Source organism: Fundulus heteroclitus, chromosome 22 (genome assembly GCF_011125445.2).
Source record: "Fundulus heteroclitus isolate FHET01 chromosome 22, MU-UCD_Fhet_4.1, whole genome shotgun sequence".
In the NCBI taxonomy this organism is placed as follows: Eukaryota; Metazoa; Chordata; class Actinopteri; order Cyprinodontiformes; family Fundulidae; genus Fundulus; species Fundulus heteroclitus.
The window spans coordinates 8,201,018-8,229,016 of NC_046382.1; the positions used below are offsets into that span (position 1 = coordinate 8,201,018).

Consider the following 27,999-nt stretch of genomic DNA (forward strand, 5'->3'; position numbering starts at 1 on the left):
ATTTGCACATAACACTCACATCTAATAATAGCAAGTGGGGGGGGGGGCACCACAATCCGCCTTACCTGCTCGGTCCGGACCCCCACCCCGAACCCGGACGAGACGACCCCCAATACGACATGACCCGTATTGGCCACCTAACCAGAACTCCCCTGCCCCCTCTAAATACCTAAGCCCACTCCCTCCCCCTCCTTACCCTAGCCACACCTCCCCCCACCCCTTTTTGGGGAAAGCAGAGGTGCCAGTCTCAGTCCCAGCAAGCCACCCGGGCATTACAACAACCCCCCACCAAGACACCGGACCCGGTGGCCCACTCCTCCTCCAGGCCCCAGACTCTGAGCGGCAATCGGAGAACGGGGGTGTGGGAAAGACCCCGATCCTTCCTACGCCCGCTCAGATGTTGAGTTGTTGCATGTTGTTCTCAAGTGTGTTTAAAATCGGGAGTACCGGAGGGGGTGCCCGGAACAGACCACCCCTCCTCCGAAAGGTAGCAGGAGCCAGCGCACCCCCTCCAAGCAACTGCCCAGAATCTTCAATGTCTAAATGCGAGAGGGGGTGGAGGGAGACATCTGAGGCTAGGCTCACACAACATAAGCCCCCCCCCCCCCAGATGTCTTTACCCCACCCCCCCCCATACAATTGCCTACATGTATGTGCGTTGTGAAAATGTTTTGATTGAAAGTGTCTAAAATGCATAATACAATTGGGGTGAGGGACGTCATCAGACAGTAGCAACCTCCAGCGTGATGGAGCAGGCAGAGAGCCTACTGCACTCCCAGGGAGCCAGCTCCCCTACTGATTCCAATAGGAAGCCCCACTCCCCGAGAGCCCACCTGGAGAAGGGGGCCCCGCCAGCTGGTAGCCCGGGGGCCAGGGATAGGCAGTAGGGCCTGCGAGCCAACCACCCACTAAAAGGACATCCCTGTTAATCTGGTTTAAGACTCCTGTAGTCATATGACATGTTAGCTGAATTCATAAGTATATGGTGGATCATACATTCAGAAGGAAATCTTTCAGTTTGGGTAATAAGAACCCCTCTTCAGATATGAGATTAACAGTTTCTTGGTAGTTGCACATATATAATGGGATAACACATCACTGATGAAGGTGCTTTCTTTTATTAGATCTAGCATATTTTAGGATTCAAATAGCTAAGTAGCTTTTCAGTTTATAGGTTGGGATGTCTTACACTTAAGGGAAAAATTCAAACTTAATTTGGTGTAAAAAGTATATATAGTAATTAGGGCTGGGCAAGTTAACGCGTTAATTTCACGTTAATTCATTAGACTATTAACGGCGATATTTATTTTATCGCGCATTAACGCATGTTGCTCACATGCTTTCAGTCAGTGTCAGTCAGCAGGCGTGCTGACTGCAGCGCGCTGTCACGGCAGCACTCTCCCGCTCCCCCTCCCCTCTCGTACATGGCTCAGCGGCGCCAGCCAATCAGCACGCAGGCTCAGTCTGGCCCGCCCACTCAGCTCTCACACAAATTTAACAAACAAACAGCTGAGAGAGACCGCAGCAGCGAAAAAACATGAACAGGGGAAGTAGCACCGTTTGGCTTTATTTTAATACCGTAAATGAAATCAAGCTGTATGTTTTGTAAAAAGCCGGTTCATTTCAGTGGAAACACAACAAATTTATCTAAGCACGTGAAAAAACATGAAAACGTCGAGCCCCAGAAACGGAGAGAGGAGACGAAACTTCTCTCATTGCCCCGACAGACCCACAGACGTCTCTGACTGAGGCGTTTCAGTCCTCCAGGGAACATCCAGGTAGATCAGTGGATGGATGGATGGATGGATGGATGGATGTTACTGGAGCCCACACATAACATGTAATTAAGACCTTGAAAGAACCCAGTACATATATTAAAAAGTCTTATTTAAGATAAGATAACATTAGCTAATCCTTTTTTTTATCCCACAACGGGGAAATTTATAGGATTAAAGCAACAGGCAGGTGCACACAACACAGACAAAATTACATAAGGATTGAAATAAATGAGGTGGATTAGCGAAAAAAACACTGAACATAACATTATTATTATTATTATTATTATTATTATTATTATTATTATTATTATTATTATTATTATTATTTAATTGTAATAATAAAATAAAAACCACAAAACCCAAAAGGTCAACAGTTTCATGATACATCAAGCTTAGGGACTGGCTAATATACAGCAGGTCAAAAAAGGCCATATTTTGGCTGCAGTGCTTGCTGTTCTCTTATGAAGAAAAGATCAACTAGTGCACTAAATTCAATAGATGGGTTGAAAATATCCAGTATAAAATAAGTGCTACAAATGTTACAACACTTTTGTTCATATGGCAGCAGAACATTAAAATAAAAGTGCTCTTTACACTACTTTTGAATTCATTCTTGGAGTTTGTAAATACAATGCGATTAATCGCGATTAATCAGGGCGATTAATCAGGGCGATTAATCGCGATTAAATATTTTAATCGTTGCCCAGCCCTAATAGTAATTCATTTGGGTCGTAGGTTTCTGTTCTGTTATGGTTTTCTTAATCATCAACAGAGGGGAGAGTGGATTAGAAAATTCCATCTCATCATTTACACTTTGTTTGAGAGGTTAAATAAATTAAATTAGTTCTAGCTCAGTTATTGAATTGATCTTTTGTAAAAGATCAAACAGAGGGAATTGTTAAGGAAAATATCTTAGTTGTTATATCAATCAGGCATTTGTATGGAAAAGTAATAAGGCGCTCCTGACCTCTGGGCTGGGTCTCCTCTTTCGGGACAAGGAGGGGCACGCAGCTTGCAGGATGTTTTGAGAGCTAGTTTTTAGCTTTTTAAGGCCATTTGGCTAGACCCCTTTGAGTAATAAATTAACCGTACTGCATGGGAACCTTAAGAGCTGATCACAGTTTGGAGCCACGGTGTCTGCCCCCGCAGACCCTCAGCCTAATCGGGAGGGGTTTGTTAGTGTGATAAAAGGATGTCTTTGCGAACCTCACATCTTTGCAACTCACATCTTCTGGACATCTAGGATCTTCTCATCAACCAGGTCAAAACCACAGCAGTTCTTCTTGACAGGATTTGCAGATTGTTGGCCCCAATTTGTGGAAAAACATGAAAAATAGATAATCTGACTCAGTCTCTGCGGTTCTCAGAGACAGGGGTGCCGTGTTCTTCCTTCAGCTCAACGATCGTCCTTCCGTCTTGGGTCTTCTTTTCTTCTGCTCTGCGCTGCGTGTCTTCTGAGATGAGAAACTGAGCAACGAGTACCCAAATCACTCTTCTTTTATGTGCTGAGAGAGCCGTTGGGAGGTTGCAAACCCCAACCCCCCCCCCCCCCGCCCTCCACCGAACACTTGCACCCAGTCCCTTATCACCTCATAACCTTTTCACCCTATGCAGCTCTCTGCCGAGTCAAAAGTTTTCGCTCCTCTTTCTCCGACCCCAGGTAGCAGGTCATTGAACCAAACCGTCCGGTTCCACTTCCTCTTTTCTTCTCGGCAGATTTCCTGTAGCTAGCAGCTGCTCTCCTTCCAAGCGCTACTTCCTCTTTCCTCAAACCTATTTTCTCTTTAGCCTGTATGACACTTGGACTGCACTAAAATAATTATCCTTTCACTCATTTAATACATGAATGCTTGATCTTTTTAAGAAATAAAAACAATCAGTCAAAACTTGCAATTCAATTAAGAGAAAACGATCAATTTAAACACACAAATAAAGAGCTCTTTATGTTATCTTTTTTACATAATACATTTAATGTCCAAATCATCTCTTAATATGTGAATGATAGAGAATATGGTTGAGCTCACCACACCACCGATTTTAGAGATATTTTGACACCTCTGATCATTGTTTGTCCTTAACTGCCAAATCTTAAACCGGGATAAGACGGGCCTTCAGAAATAAGCGGGAGCAGGCCCGTATTAATATCCACACCTGCCATGAAAATACGTGCATCGTTGCAAATGTCTTCAACTGATAATAAAAAAAAATCACAAAGTACTAAAACTCACTTAAATCTACTGAAGTTTAACTCCATTCAGTTTTATTTAACTTAAGGAGAAAACTCAAGTTTTTTCAACGACTTTTGAGCTTTTATGTTTTATACAGGAAAACGGGGTCGGATCAACAGATTCCTTTCAAACAAGTCAGAAGATTAGACTCCCAACATGGAGGCAGTCACAAATGTCCATAAATCGCTGCGTAACATTGTGTGTAAATGTGGAACGATGGCATTGTTGGTTTTGCTGGAGGACAATGCTGGTGGAAGAATGCAGAGGGAGTTTGTGATCAGACATCTTGCTGACCTGCTGGCACATGATGATCAGTGGCTTATTAGCTGGTTCAGATATCCCAGGAATATTATTTTTAAATGGCTCCAGCACTGCAGAAGGAAACCAAAAGTAACCGTGCCTCTAACTCTCATTTGCAGCGAGGAGCCAAATATCCTTAGAGCTTTGACTAAACTCATGTTGCTATAATCTTGCAAAACTCAGAAATCTACTAAGCTGTCATAATTATTATTATGATTATTCTCATTATAGGTGTCTGGAACGGAATACAAATTGACTCCGTGTGCGATGGCTGACTTGGTAAATATTTATGCGTTTGTGGGGGCAGATTTCCTCATCGATCAGCATTAAGCTCTAATCAACTCATGAAGCAGCTAAATCCTCACTTGAATCTAATATTGTAGAACAAAACAGTTCGATCAGACAAACTTTATATTTTCAGCCAGTTTCTTTAATCAGTTGCTGATGTCACTCAAGAAGCTGCTGGTTTACTGTCATTCTCTACAAATATCCCTCGAGGTCTCTATGACTGTCTGACAGTGCCATTGCCATGGTGATTTGGACATATGGCTGCTGACTTCTGGGTATTTATACTGATTAGCATAGACAATTTGGGGCGAGGAAAGGGTAACTCTCGGTCTACTAACGGCTTTTCTATGCCACAATTTTCAGGATTTCTCCTTGCCGTCAACCTTTAGTATGATAGTTAAGCACTTTTTCATACATGAGTCCCCTGGACCTTTCCTTAATCCTACCGCACAAGTATGCTGAGACGACGGGTAACCAGGGGAGGACGGTCCCCTCCACGTCGTACGTGCCGAGCAGACAGAAGCGGAGCTACAAAGAAGACGAGGAAATGGAAGTTCAGCCACAGAAGCAGAAGGAGAAGCATGCAGGTAGGTGCCTTCAGAGCTCCACACCTGCTGTTACAATAAGATCTGACGGAAAATATGTGAAAATCCTTTAAATTAAATTCACTCTTTATTGCAGTAAAATCACATTAAACTGAAAAACACAAACAGATCCAGACTTTAAACTGAAAACATTTAATCAATGTTGACAAAATGCCACATTAAGGATTAAATGAAAATATAATCGATAGATTCATTGATACCTTTATCCAAACCAAAACCCAATCAAAGAACTTGTTCCACTTTTTTAACCATTGACATTTGACATTTTATTACTGAGTTCACAGTCTTTGCTGCTAGAAGCAACGAGGAGTGGAAAAAAAGCAAATATTCTGGTGCTGATTAGCTGTTTTAGACAAAAATGTTGCGAAGTTAACAAATTCAAAAGAGTCAGAACATGAAATATGAAGAAAAACAAGTTCTAACAATCTCTGACTATTGAATTCTGTGCAGTTTAAACATAAAATAACAACAATTTAGAAATAATCTGCTGGAGAATAAAAATTAGAAGTAAACTCACTGAACCTTCAGTTGATTCTGTCTATTTGGGTTTATAGAACTCAGCAGAACTTTTAAGATCAACCCAAACTCCAGCATGTAGCGGCTGAGTGAATGTGGTCTGGACTATATGGAGGAGAGTCATGGTTTCAGAGACGCTGTAGAAGGACAGAATACCTGCTCTGTGATCCAGGTACACTCCTACTCTGGAGGAAACTGGACCTGAGACGGGGGTCCAGATGCTGTTGTGACCAAATTGAAAACTATTTTGGTCCCAATCTAATGCCCAAGATTTGTCATTACATCCAAATCCACATTCCTCCCCTCCTGCTGCTCTGCGGATATTCTTGTGTGCGACTGCTACACGAACTAACCCTCTCCGCTCCACCTCCCAGTAACAACGTCCAGTCAGACTCTCTCTACTCAGAACCTGAAACCAATCAGTGAATCTGTCTGGGTGATTAGAATAAGACTGAGGTTGATTCATCCTTGTCACTTTCTTGTTCCCCTCTGATAGTACCAGCTCATTGTGTGCTGTGTTTGGATCCAGTGTGATTTCACATGAATATTTCAGGAATCCAGCTCTGCTCTTTGGTTCTGGTTCTGACAGTGAAACGTTTACCTCAGTGAGTCTCAGTGAGATGTTTGTCCATGCATCTCTCAGGATGTCCTGTAGTTTATCTCTGAGCTCTGACACAGCTGCTGTCACATCCTCAAAGTAGCTCAGAGGACGGATCTTGATGCTGGATGAGTGTGTAGACTCACTGAGTGCTGACAGTGAGGGGTAGTTGTGGAGAAACTGGTTGTGATCCTCTGTGTCTGAGAGCTGCTTCAGCTCAGCGTCTTTCCTCTTCAGCTCAGTGATCTCCTGCTCCAGCTTCTCCTGAAGCTCTTTGACTCGACTCCCTTCAGTTTTCTGCTGGGATCTGATCTGCTGCTTCACATCAGAGCTTCTTTTCTGGATGAGACGGATCAGCTTCCTGAAGATCTTCTCACTATCCTCCCCAGTTTTATCAGCAGAGCGGTTGATGGCCTCCAGCTCTTGTTGAAGCAGCTTCACATCTTTCTCTCTGTCCTGGATTCTCTGCTGGATGTTTTCTCTTCTCACCTGGAGCTCTCTCTGCCTCTCCGTCCTTTCTGCTGCAGCTGGGACTGTGTCATGTCCTTTATGGTCATCCATTAAACAGAGATAACAAATACACTTCTGATCAGTACGGCAGAAGATCTTCATCACCTCATCATGACGAGAGCACATGTTCTCCTGGAGGTTCCTGGAGGGCTCCACCAGCTTGTGTTTCTTTAAAGGAGCTGAATCATAATGAGGCTGAAGGTGTTTCTCACAGTAAGAGGCCAGACAGACTGAACAGGACTTGATGGCTTTCAGTTTTCTTCCAGTGCAGACATCACAGGCCACATCTTCAGGTCCAGCATAGCAGTGATGAGCAGGAGCAGCTTGGAGTCCAGTCTTCTTCAGCTGCTCTACTAAAGCTGCTAACGTGGTGTTTTTTGTCAGAGCAGGCCTCGGTATGAAGGTCTCCCTGCACTGAGGGCAGCTGTAGATTCTTCTTTGATCCTCTCCATCCCAGTGTGCTTTAATACACTTCATACAGTAGCTGTGTCCACAGGGAATAGTCACCGGATCCTTCAGTAGACCCAGACAGATTGAGCAGGAGAAGGTTTCTCGGTCCAGCTTGTTCTGCTCCATTTCTCCTCTCAGTGACAGTGACTGTGTGCGTTTCACTTCCTGAGAACAGAAACTGCTCTGAGCTCTGATCTACTGATGACATGTCAGAGCAGAGAGGCTGCAGCCAATCAGATTTCAGCTTGAGCAGATGTTGGCTCCACCCAGTTTCAAGGTGTGTTAGAGAGCATGAAGAACAATGAGAGTTAACAAGTTTTTACAGCCTGTAGTATAAAGAGCAGAGCTGTAAATCTAACCTTTAACCTCCTCCACCTATTTACTGATTCTAAAAAGTTTTCTGCTCCATATATTGAGGATTTTTATGAAATGTTTTGCTTTGTTTGAGGTTTTCCAAAAGATATTTTCAGACATTAAAATAATAAAATGTAAGTTGGTGTAAAGAGAGCATGTTCTTGAAAACCGAAGGAGAAAAGAAAAGCTCTTATCTGCTTCAGCAACACACTCATCATAATTTCAGACTTTGAACAACAACCTGTCAGAAGGTTGAAAACCTTTAAACTTAGATTTTATTACCCTTGTAGCATCACAAAGGGTAATTTTAATGTGTATTTCCTGATTATATGACCATTTAAAAAAAAAAAGTTTAATGTGTTACTAAAATAATCATCTGTAGAATCATTAAATTAACGTATTTCCAGTTTTAGTTAACTGGAGAGACTTCAGTTATCGTGTATATGAACATCTATTATATTATATATTCATTTGGGTCTATATGCCACCTTTGGTCTTCCATAGCGCAATATTTATCCTGCTGTCACACACAGTGAGGAGATAAGGGAGGTCACCAAGTTTTAATAGCAACCATTAAATATCAACCGAGTGTTTAACAGGCAGGTGAAAAATAAATTTAATCTTACTGTGAAGGTTTTACATAGACCAGCCAAAGAGACGTTGATGAAATTTCAAAAATATATTCTTAATTTATTACAAAAATCCAAAAATTATTCAAAAATGATAAATTTGGGGCCCAAAAACTGAGGTCAACATAACAAACTACAACTCAGGTAGTAACACAAAGAACTCAAGCACAAAACTGACCTAACAAACGAGACATGAGGGGGAACTTAAATAGTGGCTGATCAGACCACTGCTAATTCACACACAGGGGGAAGTTAAACACACAAGAACTTAAACAAATACTGGTCAGCACATAACTAAATCTTTAAATTGGATAAATATTACTATTGAACTAAGTTACCAAAAAGAAGATACATTAAATAAATGGTAAAATTAAATAAACTAAAGGCAAAATTTCCCCTTCCCCTGGCAAACAAATGGAACGACCCGCTGATGAAGTTTGACAGCCATCAGCTGGAGCTCATCTGTATGATCCCAGCTACAGGTCCAGAGGAAACTGGTAACTCAAAAGAAGAAAATTAATTTGTTGCATTTAACAAAATACAAGAGAACTGACAAACAAAGTTAACTAAATGTGTGCACTGCAAATAGTTAACTAAAGTGTCAGACTAATGAAAACAAATTTAAAGATATGAACCTAAACTATTCACTAATCAATATGTAAAGTAATATTAAAAGGAATAACAGAAACCCTTTACCATTCCTGTCTCTGTGTGACAGTTGGAACAGCTGTCACACTTACCATCACAAAAGTTAACATGAAAAAAGCTATAGACTACCTGTCAGATGAAACAGATGAAATTGATGAAAAGACCCTGTTCTGCGCTGCTAAGTACGGTGGATGATCTCTGGTGCTGTGGGCCTGTTTGTCTGCCAAACACCCTGGGAGCCTTCTCCAGAATGCATGGAATCATGAACTATTTAACCTACAAGGACATTTTAAACTAGAATCGTTCAACTTCTGAAGAAGTTGAAGAAGGCACCCGCCTGGTGGTGCACATAACCGTCAAAGGCAAAGCTTCCGAGTTCCTTGGTCGTAGGCTTTTATCACTTGGGGATTTTAAATCAAATCTTCTGAGTGTGAAAAGGATTTGTCTTCGTCAAAACCACCCGACAGGAGAAGGTCTGCATCCAAGCAGCATGGAAAATTGGTGTTATTAAAACATGATTAAATACTTCAATGTAGCATGAAAAAATTAAATATGTGAATAAAAATGTTAAAGGCATTACAAACTACTAAAGGAAGTACAAACTCTGTGAAGCAGAAGTTGGTGAGACCTTCCTAGAAGAACACCCACGTGCGGATGCTTTTCCTGGACTTCAGTTCAGCGTTTAACACCATCATCCCACAGCACCTGGTAGGAAAACTAGAACATCTGGGCTTCAGCACACCTCTTCGCAACTGGCTGCTGAACTTCCTTACCAACAGACCTCAGTCAGTCTGGGTCAGACAGAACACCTCTGATGTCATCACCCTCAGCACGGGCTCCCCTCGGGACTGCGTCCTGAGCCCCCTGCTGTTCACGCTGATAACACACAACTGCATACCCAGGATCACCACCAATCACATTGTGAAGTTTGCTGACGACACAATGGTGGTGGGCCTCATCAGAGACGACAACGACCGGGACTACAGAGAGGAGGTGGAGCAACTGGTGGGCTGGTGCAAAGAAAACAGCCTGATGCCGAATGTGGAGAAGACGAAGGAGATCATCGTCAACTTCAGGAAGAACCGGCCTCACCAAGATACAGCAACCTGTAGAGCTGTGACTATTTTCTTTAAGTAAAGTGTGTGTCTTGCTGAAAGGTTGCTTGTGTGATTCAAGTCACCCTTGTAAAAGTGGTCTCAATCTTAATGGATCTTGTACCTGATTAAATAATTGTTTAATAAAAATACATGTCTATATATTGTCATAAAACTGTTCTGATGAACCCGAATTCAGCCACACACAGAGTTTCGTCTTCAGCAGTTTATTGAAAAGTGATGAATAGTGGATGAGAAGAACCAGAAAGCTGAACCGGTCTGGAGCAGGTGGATGTTGGTGGCGGGAGCGGAAGGACCTTGAGGACGGTGGTGCTGCACAGCAGAGTCACGCGAGCGCAGGGAGCCAGGTTGTCTTCTGGGCTGAAGGGGGAGCGCAGAGGTTTCCAGGAAGGCCAGCAGCACAGTGAAAGTTTTTGTTGCTGGAGGACAGCAGGCGGGTACAAAGGAAGGTGAGTGCAGCAGGCTTGAGGCTAGGGAAACTGCAAGGAATGTGAGGTGAAGGCTGGAACAGCAGGTGAGCAAAGGGGCTTACGTGAGGAAGTTTGCAGACCGTTGATCCTGCAGATGAAAACCGTGATCTTATCTAAATGCGTCTAAAGCTAAAAGTGCAACACTTTAGTTTTTAAATCATTGTTAAAGTAAAACTGTGAAAGGAAAACATGAAGCTGGTCCAAGGGACCAATCAGTGACGGTTTCTCTGCCAGTTCACATCATCATCAGAAACCAATTTAGTTTTATGTCTTCAGTACATGGTCCAGGAGCAGTCTGAAAAAGGTGCTGGCCTCTTTTGGCTCGCATCTAGAACCGCCGATGGCTCAGAAACCTCAGGTCACTTTGGCAGCAGCCTTCAGGTCATCTAAATCATTGGTTCTGGTGTCTCTCATCATCCTCCATAGTTTCTCTACACCAGTTTGCTGGCCAATCAAACCCAGTGGTATCATGGTCATTAAAGCAGGTATTGGTACTTTTGAGCAGATTTGAAGTCCTGCTGGAATTTCTGAAGTAAATTAACTTTTTGATAATATTCTAAATGATGTAGATGCATGTGATAGGGTTATTAAACATAACCCCTTTTATCCTAGAATGAAAACCACACAACACAAGTTTTAGAAATTTCTTTTTTTTTTTTTTTTTTTTTTTTTTTTTTTTTTTTCTACGAGGGAACAAACTGGACGAAGAGACCGTGACGAGCCTGGAGTGCTACCTGGACGAGTGTTTTGATAGCATCGTGATGGGGAAGGCCCAGAAGCCTACAGCTGCTAGCACACCGTCACTTAAGCGCACTCGTTCTAATTCCACCAGTGCTTCTTCTTCCACTTTATCCCCAGACAGGAACTTCAGCGACATCTTGGAATCCATCGACAAGAAGCTTACCAGCCTTGATGCGCGTCTCGCCTTGGTAGAGGTTCTACACAAGGAGTTTCAGTCTCTGAGAGAATCGGTGGAGTTTAGCCAAGCCCAGCTAACAGCTATGGCCGCCGAGAACGACGCGCTGAGGGAGAAGGTTACGGAGCTGACCGAAGGGATTATCCAGCTTTCCGGCGAAAATAAGAAAATGAAGGAATCCATTCTGGACATACAGTCGCGAAGTATGAGAGATAATCTCGTCTTTGCAGGCATTCAGGAGCAGCAGGGAGAGATAGCAGAAGAAACGGTCCGGAACTTTCTCCAGCAGAAGCTAAAAATCCCGGCGGATCAGGTAAAAAACATCACTTTTCATCGAGTCCACCGGCTCGGAGGTAAGAAACCCGACAAAACCCGTCCTCGCCCGATCATAGCTAAATTTGAGCATTATAAACAAAAAGAATTCGTTAGAAGTTGCGGCAGGGAACTGAGAGGGACAGACTTTAGTGTTAATGATCAGTTTCCTAAGGAAATCCTAGATCGCAGGCGAGTGCTGTTCCCAATCAGGAAGAAATACATGATGGACGGCGTTAAAGCCACCATATCGGTTGACAGACTTTATATTAATGGACAGTTGTTCAGGGATCAGAAGATCACCCCTTGGCTTTATTAGTTACACCACAGGTGGACTTAAAGCATGTTTCAATGATTTAAAATAAATAAATAAAATAAATAAATAAATAAGACGCACAGATCGGTACACGGTGATAAATTAAATACACGCACAGCTAAAGAGTATGTTGGTATGGTTGGTGTTCACGGTTGGGTACAGAAGGCACGGGCTATGGTTTATCCCTTTACACACTCTCTTACTCTTTGCACTTTTTTATTTTTTTGTGTATTTCTATCTTATCTGTCTGCTTCTTTCCTGAACATCAGTCAATCACAAGCACATCATATGATGCTACCTGGGTCTATGTATGACTATTTTCTCAAGGGCATGCACCTTCTAACTTCTCACTCACATCTATGGCGAATGTAAAGTTTGTGACATGGAATGTGCATGGGGCTGGCACCAGAGAGAAAAAAATGAAGATCATTAACCAGCTTACTAGATTAAAGGCAGATGTTGTATTATTGCAAGAAACCCACAAATCAGCTACAAATGCAAGTGAGCTTAATTCACCTGAGTTCCCTAATGTGTTTGCGGCCTGCTATAACTCTAGACAGAGAGGTGTAGCAATCTTAATCCACAAAAGCGTTAGTTTTAAAATATTAGATAAAACTATAGATCCTGAAGGTAGATACATAATAATTAAAATAGCTATCCATAACCAGAAGCTATGTATTGTCAGTATATATGGTCCAAATGTTGATGACCCCTCTTTTTTCCACCAATTCTTCCTTGCACTTTCAAAACACGGGGATTGTTCACTAATTATAGGAGGTGACTTCAACTTTGGTTTAAATAACGATATAGACAGGTTGAATAAAACAGGGACTCAGCGTAGTTGGCAGTCAGTAAATGTAGTCAAACAATACATGAGTGATTTTGGTCTTTGCGATGCATGGCGTTCTCTTCATCCTATTAGTAAAGAATACACTTTTTTCTCAAATGTTCACCATTCGTACTCTCGTCTGGACTACTTTCTTATAAGTAGCTCACTGCTGTCGGTCGTTTCAGAGACGGTAATTCATCCTATTGCTATCAGTGATCACGCTCCTGTTACTCTCACCTTAATTAATAAAAAAATAACCACACAAAACAAAAGCTGGAGATTTAATACATCACTGCTTAAAGATGAAGAATTTATAAAATTCATTAAAGAACAGTGGGCTTCATACTTAGAATACAATGATCAACCAGGTACAAATCGGCATCGATATTGTGGGAAGCTGGAAAAGCAGTGATGAGAGGTAAAATAATTTCTTTCTCATCTCATAAAAAGAAAAAAGAAAACAAAAAGATTCAGGAATTAGAAGAAAAACTTAAGTTACTAGATTTATCTCAAGAAGAAGGGAAGTTAGGTAAAATCCGTGAAGTAAAATTAGAATTAAACCACTATTGAAAAGCAAAATAGATTTCTAATACAAAGGCTCCGAATAGAAAATTTTGAACATGGCAATAAGTCAGGAAGCTTTCTAGCTAATCAGCTTAAAATAAATAAGGAGAAAACTACTATATTTGCAGTTACAGATTCAACTGGTAATACAGTAAGTGAACCAGAGTGTATAAATAATACCTTCCGCGATTTCTACAAATCTTTATACACACCACAGATAAATCCATCAGAGAAGGATATTAAGCAATTTCTGGATAAAATTACACTTCCTAAATTATCAGATAACCAAAGAATGACACTGGATTCCCCGCTGACAACAGCTGAAACCCAGGAAGCTCTTAAAAGCATGCCTAATAAAAAGGCTCCAGGTCCAGATGGATTCCCCACTGAGTTTTATAAAGAGTTCCGGAATATTCTAGCCCCAACGTTCCACAGAATGTTGCAGGAAATACAGGAAAAAGGTAGATTTCCAGCTAATATGAACTCTGCCACCATCAGCCTTCTGCTCAAGCCAGACAAAGATCCTGTGTTGCCCACTAGTTATCGTCCCATATCCTTAATTAATGTGGATATTAAGATAATCTGTAAAGCTTTAGCAAAAAGATTAGACAAAGTAACTCCTCTCATAATACATCCAGATCAAACTGGTTTCATCAGAGGAAGGCAGTCATCCACAAATACACGCCGATTACTTAATTTAATTGATTATTCCTACAGTAAAAACATTAAAACCAATATATTGTCTTTAGACGCAGAAAAAGCATTTGATAGAGTAAATTGGAAATTTTTATTCGCTACTCTTCATAAATTCGGTTTTGGCGATTTATTCATAAACTGGTTAAAAATTCTATACAATTCTCCAACAGCCTGTGTCAGGACAAATAATCAAATATCTTCCAGTTTTTGTCTACAGAGGGGCACCAGGCAAGGATGCCCTCTTTCTCCATCACTTTTTGCCATCTTTATAGAACCTCTAGCAGCAACTATCAGACAAACAAAAGCTGTAAAAGGTATAAAATGCATGAAAATAGAGCACAAGATTAGTCTTTACGCGGATGATGTATTACTTTATCTCCAGCATTCAAATAATTCTCTTTTACAAGTAATTAGAATACTAGAATCTTTCTCCAAAGTATCAGATTACTCGTTAAACTGGTCTAAATCTACGGTACTGTCAATTAATTGCTCTCTCGAAAACTCCCTAAATTTACAAATGCAATCAGGAAATATTAAATATTTAGGTATTACTGTGTCGAATAAATTAACAGATTTACTTAAACTTAACCATGCCCCACTTTTAAACAGGATAGAAGAGGACCTTGAAAGATGGAAATCGCTTCCAATCACACTTATGGGTAGGGTAGCTTCAATAAAAATGATGGTCCTACCTAGAATTAATTATTTATTTTCAATGGTCCCCAATAAACCATCATCTGACTGGTTTAAATCTCTAGACTCTGCCATTTCTAGATTTCTTTGGAAAGATAAACCCCCACGTATTAGCTTAAAGACAATACAGAAGACTAAAGACAGGGGAGGATTAGATCTGCCTAACTTCCATAACTATTACTTAGCAAATAGGCTACAATACATCTCTAAATGGATAAAAAATAGTCTTTTAGATGAGCCTTGGTTAGATATAGAACAGGAAATGTGCAATAATATCATGATTTCAGATCTGCCGTTTATAAGCTCAAATATAAAACGGCATACATGCTTCAAATATATCAACATTAGTTCTACTCTGACAGCATGGTGGGAGTTCCTCAAAATGACAAAGTCATCCCTTATCCCATGCAATCGTACACCTATCTGGAATAACCCTGATATCCTACAAAATAATAAAATGATAAACTTTACATACTGGAAGAATAAAGGTATTAAATATCTGGAACATCTACTTGACGGAACCGAGTTCATCAATTTTGCTAAACTAAATATGCAATATGGCATTAGTAAAAATAAATTCTTGGAATATGAACAACTTAAATCTATAATTAAAAATAAATATAAGCATATTAATGGTGGTTTACAAGTCCCAACTAATATAATGGAGTTCTTAGATTTAACCCCCCCCAAACTACTGTCTAAATCATACAGGACACTGACTAAAATAGATGATTCGATATCTCTTCCTATAATGAAGTGGGAAAAAGATTTATCAGGCACCTTTGAACAAAATTTCTGGGCTCAGACATGTCTAAGAACTTTCAAATTGACTAGAAACACCAACTTACAACTAATACAATACAAAATCCTTCACAGAGTACATTACACAGGACAAAGATTATTCAAGATGGGTCTGGCACAATCTAATATCTGCCCACACTGCATAGGCAATCATCCTGATAATTATTTTCATGCGTTATGGTTATGCACACCAGTCCAGAGGTTCTGGACACAGATATGTAAGGACTTATCAAGGTGCTTGAGCTGTAAGATTACACCATCCCCATCAGTTTGCCTGCTCGGTAATTTTGAGGAAAGTCCTCTGAAAAAAGAAATAGTTTACATGGTTTTTACTGCTTTATGCATCGCAAAGAAAACTATCCTCATGAATTGGAAAAGTAAACAAAATCTCAGTATCAATCAGTATAGAGATCTTTTGTTGGATCATATTAATCTAGAGACAGCATCTGCTTCCACATCTGATTGGTCTTTTTGGGCTCCTCTGATCAACACCATCACTTAGTGGAATAGGGGGCGGTGGGTTGCTTCCTGCAGGGCGCAGTGGCTGGATGGAGGGGTTCCTGGGGCCCTGGGGGCACTTGGAGTAGGGCGCCTGGTGGATCCGGCTCCGGGGTCTGTTGCCCCCATCTGGGAGGAGTTTGGGAGGCCTACGGGTGGCCTACAGCAGCCGCTTGCGGCGCTCTTTGGGAGCTGCGTGTTGACGGACGTGGGTTACTGACCTGGTAGCTGTGCTGCCGCTGGGTGGGGCCGGGGTGGGTCTGGGGGTCTGGGGTCCCTGGGGCGCGCCGCCCTCGGGCGCGGGCCCCGGCGGGGCCTCGGGGGTTCCGGTTCCGGGGGGTGTGCCGCTTTTGGTGTGGGCCGGCGCGCGCCCGGGTGTCCGCCCCTGCACGGGGCCTCTGGTGCGCTGGGGGGTCTCGGGGCCCGTTGAGCTGGTAGGGGGGCATGGTCATTAACACCTCTGGGCAGATGCTCTTCTCCTTTATTGGAAAGGCACTCTGCCAGTGGGGGGAGGGGGAAAGGAGGGGGAGTAGGGATCTACCCAGCCTGGATGTCTACTGTCGAATGTATGGTGAGTTGTTTGAACGTTAGTGTTGGGGAGGGATTAAATCCACGGGTGGGGGGGGGTTGGGGGGGGTTGACGTTCTGGTGGGCTTGTGTCCGGCCCCCTGTCCCGGTCCTGGTCTGTGTCGTCTTCCGGTGCGGGTTTCACCTGGGGGGTGGGGTTGGGGTGGCTCGTGCAGGCCGGCTGGCCAGGGTCCCCCCCTCTTATTATTATTATTATTATTATTATTATTATTATTATTATTTATTTATTTATTTATTAATTTATTTATTTAGTTTAAGTAGGCTTGGTGGGTGGGCTGGGGGGGGGCTTAGGTGTTGGTCCTGGTGGGTGGTTGGCTGGCGGGCCCTGCGGCCTCTCCCTGGCCCCCGGGCTACGGTGGTGCCGCTGGCGAGGCCCCCTTCTCTAGGTGGGGCTTTCGGGGAGCGGGGGTACCTATTGGAGTCAGTAGGGGAGCTGGCTCCCTGGGTTGGCTTCCCAGTCATTTGCTCCCCATCCCCGGACTCCTCCCTCTGCCTGCTCCATCACGCCGCCACACATGCAGGTCATGAGGGAGGGGGCGTTACTGGAGGTTGCCACTTTCTGGTGACGCCCCTCTCCCCAATTTTATTTTGCATCTTAGACACTTTCACTTCAAACATTTTTCACATCACACACTCATATAGGCCATGGTAGGGGGGGGGGGGGGTGGGGGGAAGACGTCTGGGAGGGGGGCTTATGTTGTGTGGGCCTCACCTCGGACGGCTCCCTTCACCTCCTCTCCCACTTAGACATTGAGGGTTCTGGGCAGTCACACGGAAGGGGTGCGCTGGCAACAGCTACCTTCCGAAAGGGGGGTGGGCTGTGCCGTGCATCCCCTTCGGCGCTCCCAGTTTTTAAACGCACTTGAGAACAACATGCAACAACACAACATTTGAGCAGGCGTAGGGAGGGTCGGGGTCTTCTGCACACCCCCGTTCTCCGATGGAGGCAAGGATTCTGGGGCCTGGAGGAGGTGCGGGCCACTGTGTCCGGGGTCTTGGCGGGGGGCTGCGGTGTGCAGTCAGCGGCCTACCAGGTCTGGGGCTGATGCCTCCGCTCCCCCCAGGGGGCGGGGGGCAGGGATGGCAAGGGTAAGGTGGGGGGAGGGAGTGGGTTTATTAGGTACTTAGGGGGAGGGGGGGGCTCTGGCCGGGTGGCTCGTGCGGGTCGTGTTGGCCCGCCCTCTTGGGGGGGCCTGGTCCGGGGGGCGTCTGGTCGGGGGCCGGGGCCGGGGGTCGGGCACAAGCAGTCGTATAGTCGATTTGGGGTGTCCCCCCCCCCCTTTGGTCAGTGTTGGATGTGAGTGTTATGTGGGAATGTGTGTACAGCGTTTTTTTTTTTTTTTTTTTTTTTTTTTTTTTTTTTTTTTTTTTTTTTTCTGTGTGTGGCGAGTGGGGCACAAGGGAGGGATGGGGTGAATGAGTTTTTTTTTTTTTTTTTTTTTTATTTATTTATTTATTTATTTTTTTATTTTATTTTTTTCCAGGTATGGGTGTGGTCCGCTCCCTCTCCCAAGAACATCTCAAGTCTCCGCTAGGTGCGGAGCCCATCCCCCCACGTCCTATCCTCCTCCACTTCGTTGGCGGGCGCCTTGGCCCCCTGGCGCATTAGTTGGCTTCGGGTTTGGGGCGGGTTCCCGGGCGTGCGCCGGCCCGCTCCTGGCGGCCTCTTCGCGGGGCCTGGCCCCCCGGGGGGCGGCCGGGGCCCTCGTCGCGGGGGCGGGGCGCCCCTGGGGCCTCTGGCCCTCAGGGCCCATGGCCGGGACCACTTCAGCGGGGCTGGCTGCCGGCGGAGCCCACGGGCTCGTCTCCGCGGCTCTTGAGGGCGTCGGCATTGCGGTGGCTGGGGGATTTCCTCGGGGTCGTCTCTGCTCCTCCCTTGGGGGGGGGGGTTGCAGATATCCTGTGTCGGCCCCTCCTGGGCGACCTGCTTTAGGGACCCCTTTGGGAGTCCGGGGTTACGGGTCCCCTGACGCCTGCCTCTGTGCTCGGGGAAGGTGGGTCTTTGGTTCTCCACAATCACTATCAAGCTATTTCTGGATAATCTTCACCTAAACTAGTGCACTTTCACATCTCCCACTGGTGCTGGGTCCCAGGTATTAAGTGTTCACTTATATACAGTAATCTTATAATTTATTTATTTATTTATTTATGTTGTGTCACTTTCTTTTTTCAAATATCACATTACACATGTCAGCTTACATAATAATATATATGATTTAGCAATGGCATCTAGGTGTTATTAGAGTGTATCTGTTGCTTTATGTCTGTTGGTTGTGCTGTTCTTTTTGTGTCTCTTTCCAGGTGATGGAGCAGACAGAGGACATTTTATCATTCTCTTCCTTTTATCTCCTCTCTCTTTCACCTCTACTCTTTTTTTTTCTTTTCTTTCACTTTTTGTTCTTCCTTTACTCTCCCATTGTCATGTCCATATAATTTGAAATTCTCCTTGCAGGAATCATAATAAAGCTATTTACAAGCATAAATCAAGTGGAGCACTATGGCGAAAGCTGTTTGCTCCACTTGTAAAAGCAAAATCTGTCGAGCTCCATCTGGCATTGAGATATCAATTCCTATTGCCATAGTGCTAGACAGGACACTGGGGAAGAAAAAAAAAAAAAAAAAAAAAAAAAAAAAAAAAAAAGATTTAGAAAATTTTATAGAAAAGGACAGAGAAACCCAAACGGAGAACTACACTCCCTTAAGGTTTAGGAACGTCTGCGCTGGGTCATCTCTGTCCTCTTGCTTTTATTTTCACACATCAGGAGAAAAGGTTCAGGGGGGTTGGGTCAGGAGGTTACAACATGAGGGTTGAAAAAGGGTCAGGAGGCTTCAGGAATTTACAACATGGGGGTGGAAAACAAACATGGGAGCAAGCTTTGTTGCGGCCTGATCTGGGAGAACTATTTGTTCTCCCTGTCAAAAGGTTAAATACAACAGAACCTTCCTGAAAGCAAACTCTTAAAACAAACCAAATACCTGTAACTTGATAGAAATAAAATGATTACATTCACATTTTCCCCAACATTTCCCCCTTTTAATCATTTTCTTTAAAGCTTAACTTAACCTACTTCAAGTATTCTTTTCTTGCATTCTGCATTTTCAATGAGACTGTCATTTTGTTAAGCATTTAACAAGGGAAAAGTTAAACTACAGGTTGTATTTCTTCAAAAGGGATTTGTGAAAGCATTTGATATTGAAACATTACATTTCCCATAGTTTTAGCAATCATAGACTTTAGGCATGGGATTACACAAGCAGTAAAAACACAAAGAATAATAAGAACAATAATAATGGGTGTCATTATTTTCAGCAAAAGGTGCCACCATGGTCCTGAAAAGAACCAGGAGAGAAAGTCCATACTTAAAGGAACAACATCCTGGGACATTGCTCGTTGCAGATTCTTTAAGGCAGACATAGCTTCAGTAATATGAGTTTCATTTGCATCAGAAATATATGTACAGCAGGATGTTCCGATCATTACACATACGCCACCTTGGCTAGCAGTTAACATGTCCAAAACCATTCTGTTTTGCAGTACCATTAAACGCATTTCACTTAATTGTTTGTTTTGTTCTTTGTTGATGTCCATCGTCATGTTCACCAGAGTCTTCATTCTATAGTCCAGTGTCTCAATCATCAGCATAGATTTACCAACTCCAAACCACGGGAAAGTGAATGTCCTATTTTACTCCCTGTACGCCAGTGCTTATGTTCAGAGGGAACGTTGGAACCCCACATGGGATCATGGGGTTGGAACACTGAGCTGGAGCTGAGTTCTCTTCTCCTCCTATTAGAAGGATGATTTTCCTTCACAGCTTGAGCAGAGATGATAATAGTGTGGTCAGAAACAAACACAGGTACAAGGGCTGTCCTCAGGAAACACGTTCCGTCTCCTGCCGGCATGCTCTTAGCATACAGGGTGGGTTGTCTGGTGAATTTGGGCATCACTGAGCATACGTAGCATATACTCATGTTCTTTTCTTCAGCCAACATCGTCACATACATCTGCCACAAGTTCTCTGGGTGATGGTCTGGGAGATTTCCCAGCCAATTCTTCATGGCAGCCATTTTTTGCTAGGTTAACAGAGATGTTAATTTTACCCAGGACTCTAAAGAACAGGGATCAGTTGGTTTCTTCACCGACGTTGAGACGAGTGGCCCTAAAAAACCAAACCCCTTTGTAAATCGGACTTCCCCACTGTTCCAACCTTTAGGCACTTAACCCTTGTGTGGTGTTCATATTATTGTTACACAGCCAGTGTTTGTGGGTCTGGTGGACCCGTTGCATTTTGTGCTTTTTAATGCCTCACAATCAAACACTTTTGTGTAAAAATACTTAACAAATGCTACTTCAACCCAATTTCAAGTTGTATAAACAAAATATTTGGTTATTTAAAGCATAATAAAGCAAATTAATTATAATAAAATCATGATATGGATGGAAACAAATTCACACGTGAAGCAAGGTTTTTCCAAAACTAGTGACTTTTAGTTTTTTGAACTCAGAAATTTAACCCATTCAGGTGCACAACACAAGCTATATGAACACAGAGTAAATCTATCAGTCAAGAACACACATCAGCCCCATGACCTTTAGCCAATGGCCTGCACAACACATGAGGGGCAGAATTTTACTGTGTGTTGCAGATATACTTTTTGCACTTGATGCATCTATGTTGTTTTTTTCTGTCCATCTTCCACACTTTGCACTGATTCTTCTTGTTGCCAAACATGTACTGGAACAGCATCACACACTTACTTCAGGCTCTGCAGATTCTGGTTCTGCAGATTGGGTGGATAGGGCAGCATTCTCCTCTGGAATCCTCCTCATTTGGCACATAGGATACCAGGGTTGTGTCACCCATGTATGCAAACTTGTAAGGCTTGACTTTAGACCCAGAAACTCCAGCAAGGAAAAGAACCCTGAAGTAGGCATGTAAATGGGTTTGGCCCATTTCCTTCCACCTCTCTCCAAAAACAAGAATACTTTTGTGGATGGAATCTAGGATGAAAAGCTGAAAAGAAGACTTCATGTCCTGTGTGTAAGTAATTGCCACTTGCGTTGGTCCTGGTTGCATCCTTATCACATTGGTAGCCTGCGGGGTGACTCTTTTCTTGGGCGAGACCATTCAATTTCAACATTTTTGACTTCCATATTTCCTCACTTGCTCCATGCTGACTGTCTTGTTTTTGTTCTTTCTTGTTCTTGGCCCTGTGGCTGGCTGCTGACGGCCTGGAGACTTGTCTTTGTTTTGGAACTGGCTGATGCTCAATCTCGTCCTGCTTCAGAGTCACTGTCAGACTCTAAATTTTCAGAAATGGGATCCTCAAATTCTGAAACCTCTTTTTTTGAATACTATCCCTCAACATTATCATGAAAAACTTCTCTCTCTTCCAAAATCAATTACAGGGCCCTCTGCGCATAGTATCTTTTGGCCACCTTGATCGCTTGTTATAAGAAACCACACTGGCAAAGCTATATTTATACTCTATCTACTCCATTTGTAGCCGAAAGAGTGTGGTAAACTCAAGATTACCACAAAACAGAGAGTCAAATGTGCCCAGACAGGAGGAGGAAAGAGTGTTGTGTACACAGAACGTCAGTTTCCACATCTCAATTAGCCCCGGGTCCAGTGGACCCGGACACCTTATATGTAATACAAATGTGTAGGGGGGGTGTACGGCGTGTAGTCAATAAAATCGTTTTCTGATATATGTTCTTCACACAAAATGAGCCAAGGCCAGTGAATCTGAGTTTGAAAAATTAATTGATTGTATCATTTTTCGTTCAATAAAAAATGAAAACGGGTCCCACAGACCCGAACACCACATAAGGGTTAACACTCTCTGTAATTTACAGTGGCTGAGGTGAATCCAGGATGGTCTTTCAGCAATCTTCACAGCTGTTGGCGTGGTCAGGAGCACTTGGTATGGTCCTTCCCACCTTGGGCTCGCCCAGTTTTTCCTCTTGATGACTTTGATGAACACCCAGTCTCCTGGTCTCACTGTTTGTGGATCCTGTGGAGACAAAGGTTCTTCTGGCAGTGAATTTGCACTGGACACTTTTTTAGACTGCAACATTTCTCTCATATAGTCTGCTAGAGTTTTTTCCTTCCTCCTTAGGTGGTGTCTGTATTGTGAACAGCAGTAATTTATATGGTCTGCTATATATTTTTTTTAAATGGAGTCAAACCACTGCTCGTTGGAGTTATTTTCATGTACAGTTTTACTAGGTCCAGACATTCTGGCCATGGCCTCTTTGTTTCTTCCATGCACTTTTTAAGCCTGGATTTAACTGTCCCATTTGTCCTTTCTACAAGCCCAGCACTTTGTGGGTGATAAGCACAGTGATTCTTTAAGGTTATTTGTAACCTGCTTGCCATTTGCTGAATCACCTGGTTCACAAAATGAGGACCATTGTCGCTGTAGATTTTCTGTGGGATGCCAAAATTTGGAACAACAACTTTGCATATAGCTTTAGCTACTGTCAGTGCATCTGTGTGCTTTGCTGGGATTATTTCAACCCATTTTGAAAATGCATCAATCATTACCAAACAGTATTTGTAAGGGCCACTTTGTCAGTTCATTAAAATCCATATGCATCACTTCAAAAGGTTCCTTTAGTTCTGGAAACCTTCACTGTTCTGATATAAAATTAACCTGAGGGTAATTTTTAACACAAATCTTACTCGTACATGCTTTACAAAAAAAAAATTTTTTTTTTTTTTTTGTATGAATTAAATCCTATGAAATAAATCCATATGTTGCTGTATTATAGTTATCCCTCCCTTTTTGAGACATGGCAATTGCCCATGGCTCAAAATAGCTGCTGCTTGGAATAAGCTTTTAGGGAGAACTGCTTTGTTACAAACTATAGAATCCTTCTGATTCATTGTTGCTACATTTTTTACCCACATTTGTGTTTCTACAGTTGGTGCTGTTTGTCTAATTAACAACACTTCTAGAACAATGATTTGCTCTGTATTTTGCTCTAGGCAAATATCAGAAAGACCAAATTGTAATACATCTACTACATGGGGGTCTAGTGGTTGAATGAAACCAGAGCACTTCAGCTGAACTTTCTACAGCCATTGTAGTTGCTCAAACTGCTAGCAGACATGGGGGTAACGCTGCTGCTTAAGGTTTGAGCTTATCACCACGGGGCTGTAAACAACACAGAAGTCGTAAAACTAGAGCTAAGACAGTTGCTGAGATAAGTTTTCATTTAGCTCTGTGAATTGCTGCTCTACTTCTGAGGTCCACTGGATTGTGTCTGACATGGCCATCAGCATGTCATGAATAAAATTTAAGAAAGCTAAGTTTTCTCTACATAATGTCAAATCCAAACTCTTCAATAATTACACAATCCTAAAAAAGACATCATTTGTTTTTTTAGGCTCACTTACTATAGCAATTCTTCACTTCCTGTATCTTTTTACCTTCTTCTGAGATAACATGGCCTAAGTAACGGACTTGTTTCTGCACCCACTGCATTTTATCTTTGATAACTTTGTTTCCCATTTTAGCCAAAATGATGTAGCAGCTTTTTTAAATGTAATTAGAAGGTCATCTATGTACATTAATACTTTATTTCCATGTTTTAGATTAAAGCTCTTTAAGCATGTTAAAATAGCCTGGATAAAAATTGTAGAACGGTCTACAAATCCCTGTGGCAGGCGTCTCTACATATATTTTTTTCTCTTCCTTGAAAGTAAAAACTGAGAATCTGGACATGGTCTAATTATTCCTGCATCCAATGAAATGTTTATAATTGCCATTATACCCCCCTGTTCTTCATATTTTAGCCCATACTGTTTTATCTGGAGCCTGTACTTTAATTTAGGAACTATTTTAACTGGTTCTACAGTTGTCAATAATCCTACATCAGTTGGCCGTGTAGACCACAAAGCACTTGGAACACCTTTTAAATCATTTTCATTGGATTCTGATAGCAAAGAATGTTGGACTATTTTGTCTCATGCCAAATCTTGAACACGAGGTTCTGCATCGAACCGAACTTTGTAAGGCTGCTTCCATAGTTCTGTACTAGGGCTATAAAGCCAGCCTGTTTTGTGTGGACACTGCTGAAAATCAGATGCTCTTTCTGCAGCTTTTAAACGCGGGCCTGTATCTCTCCACTGCTCTTTACTGGTCTTAAACAATGACAAAAAATGTTCCCATGGTAAGCCATACAATTTTTTCATCTGTGTAGAAAGCATAACAGTAATTTCTGCAAATTAACTCCCATCTGTGTACATATTTTGTATAGCCACAATTGTAGTTTCCTGTTTCAGAAACTGTTTTGCAAACTTTTCATCTGGGGTTAAGCACACATTCATAGTGGTTTGTAGATCAGCTAACCGAGTTTCATCCTCTGGTTTTGATAATGTGCTTCTAGCATTTTGCATAAGTTTACTTTTTTTTCTTTTATTTGGAGCAGAGACGGTAAGCATAGTGCATAAAACACAGGAGGATTTTGTTGCAGCGACATTACATGTTCTACACGGACAGCTTTCATTCCATCCTGCGTAGGAAAAACTGCAATGCCTAATTTTTCCATTAAATCCTGTCCTAACAGATTAATGGGGCAAGTTGGTGACATTACTACAAGAGCATACAACCTTTCTTCCTGTTTGAGGGTCTTTTATTTCTAATGCTTTTGACATCCATTCTTGGGATGTTTGACCATTTGCTGATTTTACAAAAATGGACATTTTAGAAGTTTTTAGTCCTAAATTATCTTTTATACATGTTTTATAGGCTCATGAATTGCATAAAAGAGTAACTGGCTGTCCATTAATTGTAAGCATGTATGGTTTTTCTTTTAATGCATAATAGCTCCCATGCTCCTTACACATCTACTGTTTTTAATGCTCTGGGTCCCCATTTGCTCTAGGCCCCTAGTCACATTTTATATGAAGAACCGCCCCTGCGGTCTCTTCCTTGTCCCCGCAGATGAGGTGCTTGTATCTGATTGGGACATTCCCTGGACCAAATGGTTGGGTGACCCACAATTCCAGCACCCCCCATCTGATTTTACTGATTTGGGCTGAATGCCCCCTCGGTCGCTAGGACCGCCCCTGCCTCCTCGGAAACCTCCTCGACGCTGTCAAGGCGATCCGGTGGCTTGGAAAGCAAATATTTCTTCTGGGTCACATGAAGGATCTGCCCAGAAAATGTGTCCCCCCCCTCCAGACGCACCACCTCCCTTTTTAGCGTGTTTCTCGGCGTGATGCACATAGGCCTATTCCATAACTGGTTACGTTAGACGTTATCAGTGTAACCAAGTGTTTTGTGTTTTTTAACCCACGCAGATATATGCGGCTGGAAACCTTCCATTAACAAATATAAGTATTTTTATTGTTTTATGGATCCCAAATTTCCAATTATCCGCCCTCCTGCGAAAACTGCTCCCTACAGTTGTCCACTTCTGTCTCTGTTCGTTCACTTACGCTTGATGTTCAAATATTCCGCCTTGTGGGGTTCTGCCTGTATAATTCGCCCTTATTTTTTCCCAATGTTTTTTTTTTTTCCACTGACAACCGTAAGGCTTGTCCAAACTCATGTCCATTTAAACCATATGAGTTATAAATTCCCTCCATGTCTTGGATCCATAATTCTGGATCTTCCTGCGGATAAATTACACCTTCTACAGTCTTTCTAGCTTCTTCTAACGACCACGAACAGAAAACTAGGATTGTTTAAGGCTGCTGTGTTCCTACATTGACATTTGCGAGCTGCACCATAGGATACAATCCTTTGGACCGGTCTGTAGATAACGAATGATCTGATTTACTCAGTCCATCCAGGTCTGCATACAGATCTGAAATATCCTTGGGGGGGTTAAGAGATTATACGGTGGTGGTCTGTCTTCTTCAGTTGCTACCATAGTTTGCGTTACTTTAGTATTGTTCTGGCGAGTTCTTTTTTGTTTAGAGCCTAATTTTGTAGGAGATCAACAGGTGTTGGGGGAAGGTTGTCAGCCGGACGCGGCGGTGCTGCAGTCACCGTCGTTCCATCAGCCAACCCAACCCCTCCTGCTGCACGAGGCTTTCTCTCATCCTGCCTATTTTGTGCTTGAATTAACTTACAACGCGCAACGTCAAGCTCTTATATAGCTATAAATATATCTATATACATACATACACACATAGACATACACACGCACATTTTTTATTTCCCCTTATTTTTTTTTTTCTTAGCGCTTATTTTTAGCCGGCACACAACGTTTTTCCATTGATTCACCTTCAACACACACCATCTATTTTACACTTTTTTTCCACTTCTCCAAGTATTTTTTAATATTAAGAAATATATATGATAATATTTATTGCAATAACATTTTAAATTTACTTGGATACACAAACTTTTCATCCCCTCTGGGATTTCCCTTTCTACTTTGTGCTGAACCCATCCTAATTACTTCTGCGTTGTGTTTATCTACCTTCCAGGACCTTAATTCTTTTTTTTTCTTCTTTCTTTTAAGGTACTGTTCAGGACTTTAACCTGAGTTTTTTAGCTACCTTTAATTCTACGACGGATTAAAAACCGGTCATATTGCTTCGAGGGACTCAAACCTCTCGATTTAACTTTTCGGGGATTTTTTTTAATCACCCGTTACAAGGGACTAAAACCGCTTGTACACCTGTTCGGGGAACTTTTAATCACCCGAAACCCTGAACGACGGACTTTAACCGATCGCTTTAAAACTTACTTGCTGTGGTGTGTTTTTCTCCCGGTCGGATCCCGTCAATCCCTCGTTGGCGAAAGGAGTTAACCTACGACGCTGGCCCAGCGAGGAAGTTACCTCCCGGGACTTTAGACAGGTCCTTGACTCAGACCACCGGTGGGTTTCAGCGTGTCCGCTCCTCTCGTCAGCGAGCTGATATGTTGGGATCCGGGTCACGGCACCAGGCTGATAGGGTTATTAAACATAACCCCTTTTATCCTAGAATGAAAACCACACAACACAAGTTTTAGACATTTCTATAGAAAAGGACAGAGGAACCCAAACGGAGAACTACACTCCCTTAAGGTTTAGGAACGTCTGCGCTGGGTCATCTCTGTCCTCTTGCTTTTATTTTCACACATCAGGAGAAAAGGGTCAGGGGGGTTGGGTCAGGAGGTTACAACATGAGGGTTGAAAAAGGGTCAGGAAGCTTCAGGAATTTACAACATGGGGGTGGAAAACAAACATGGGAGCAAGCTTTGTTGCGGCCTGATCTGGGAGAACTATTTGTTCTCCCTGTCAAAAGGTTAAATACAACAGAACCTTCCTGAAAGCAAACTCTTAAAAC

General features: G+C 42.6%; 2 protein-coding genes across 3 annotated transcripts in view; both read right to left on the bottom strand.

Moving 5' to 3' along the window:
- LOC118557197 (tripartite motif-containing protein 16-like) overlaps positions 1–27,999 on the bottom strand; it is a 61,434-nt gene that overhangs the window by 16,036 nt on the left and 17,399 nt on the right. The gene's annotated exons all lie outside the window — the stretch shown is intronic.
- On the bottom strand, positions 5,278–7,404 carry LOC118557194 (tripartite motif-containing protein 16-like). Its single transcript, XM_036126740.1, has one exon. The coding sequence runs from the start codon at positions 7,397–7,399 to the stop codon at positions 5,738–5,740; it is 1,662 nt and encodes a 553-aa protein (XP_035982633.1). The 5' UTR covers positions 7,400–7,404; the 3' UTR covers positions 5,278–5,737.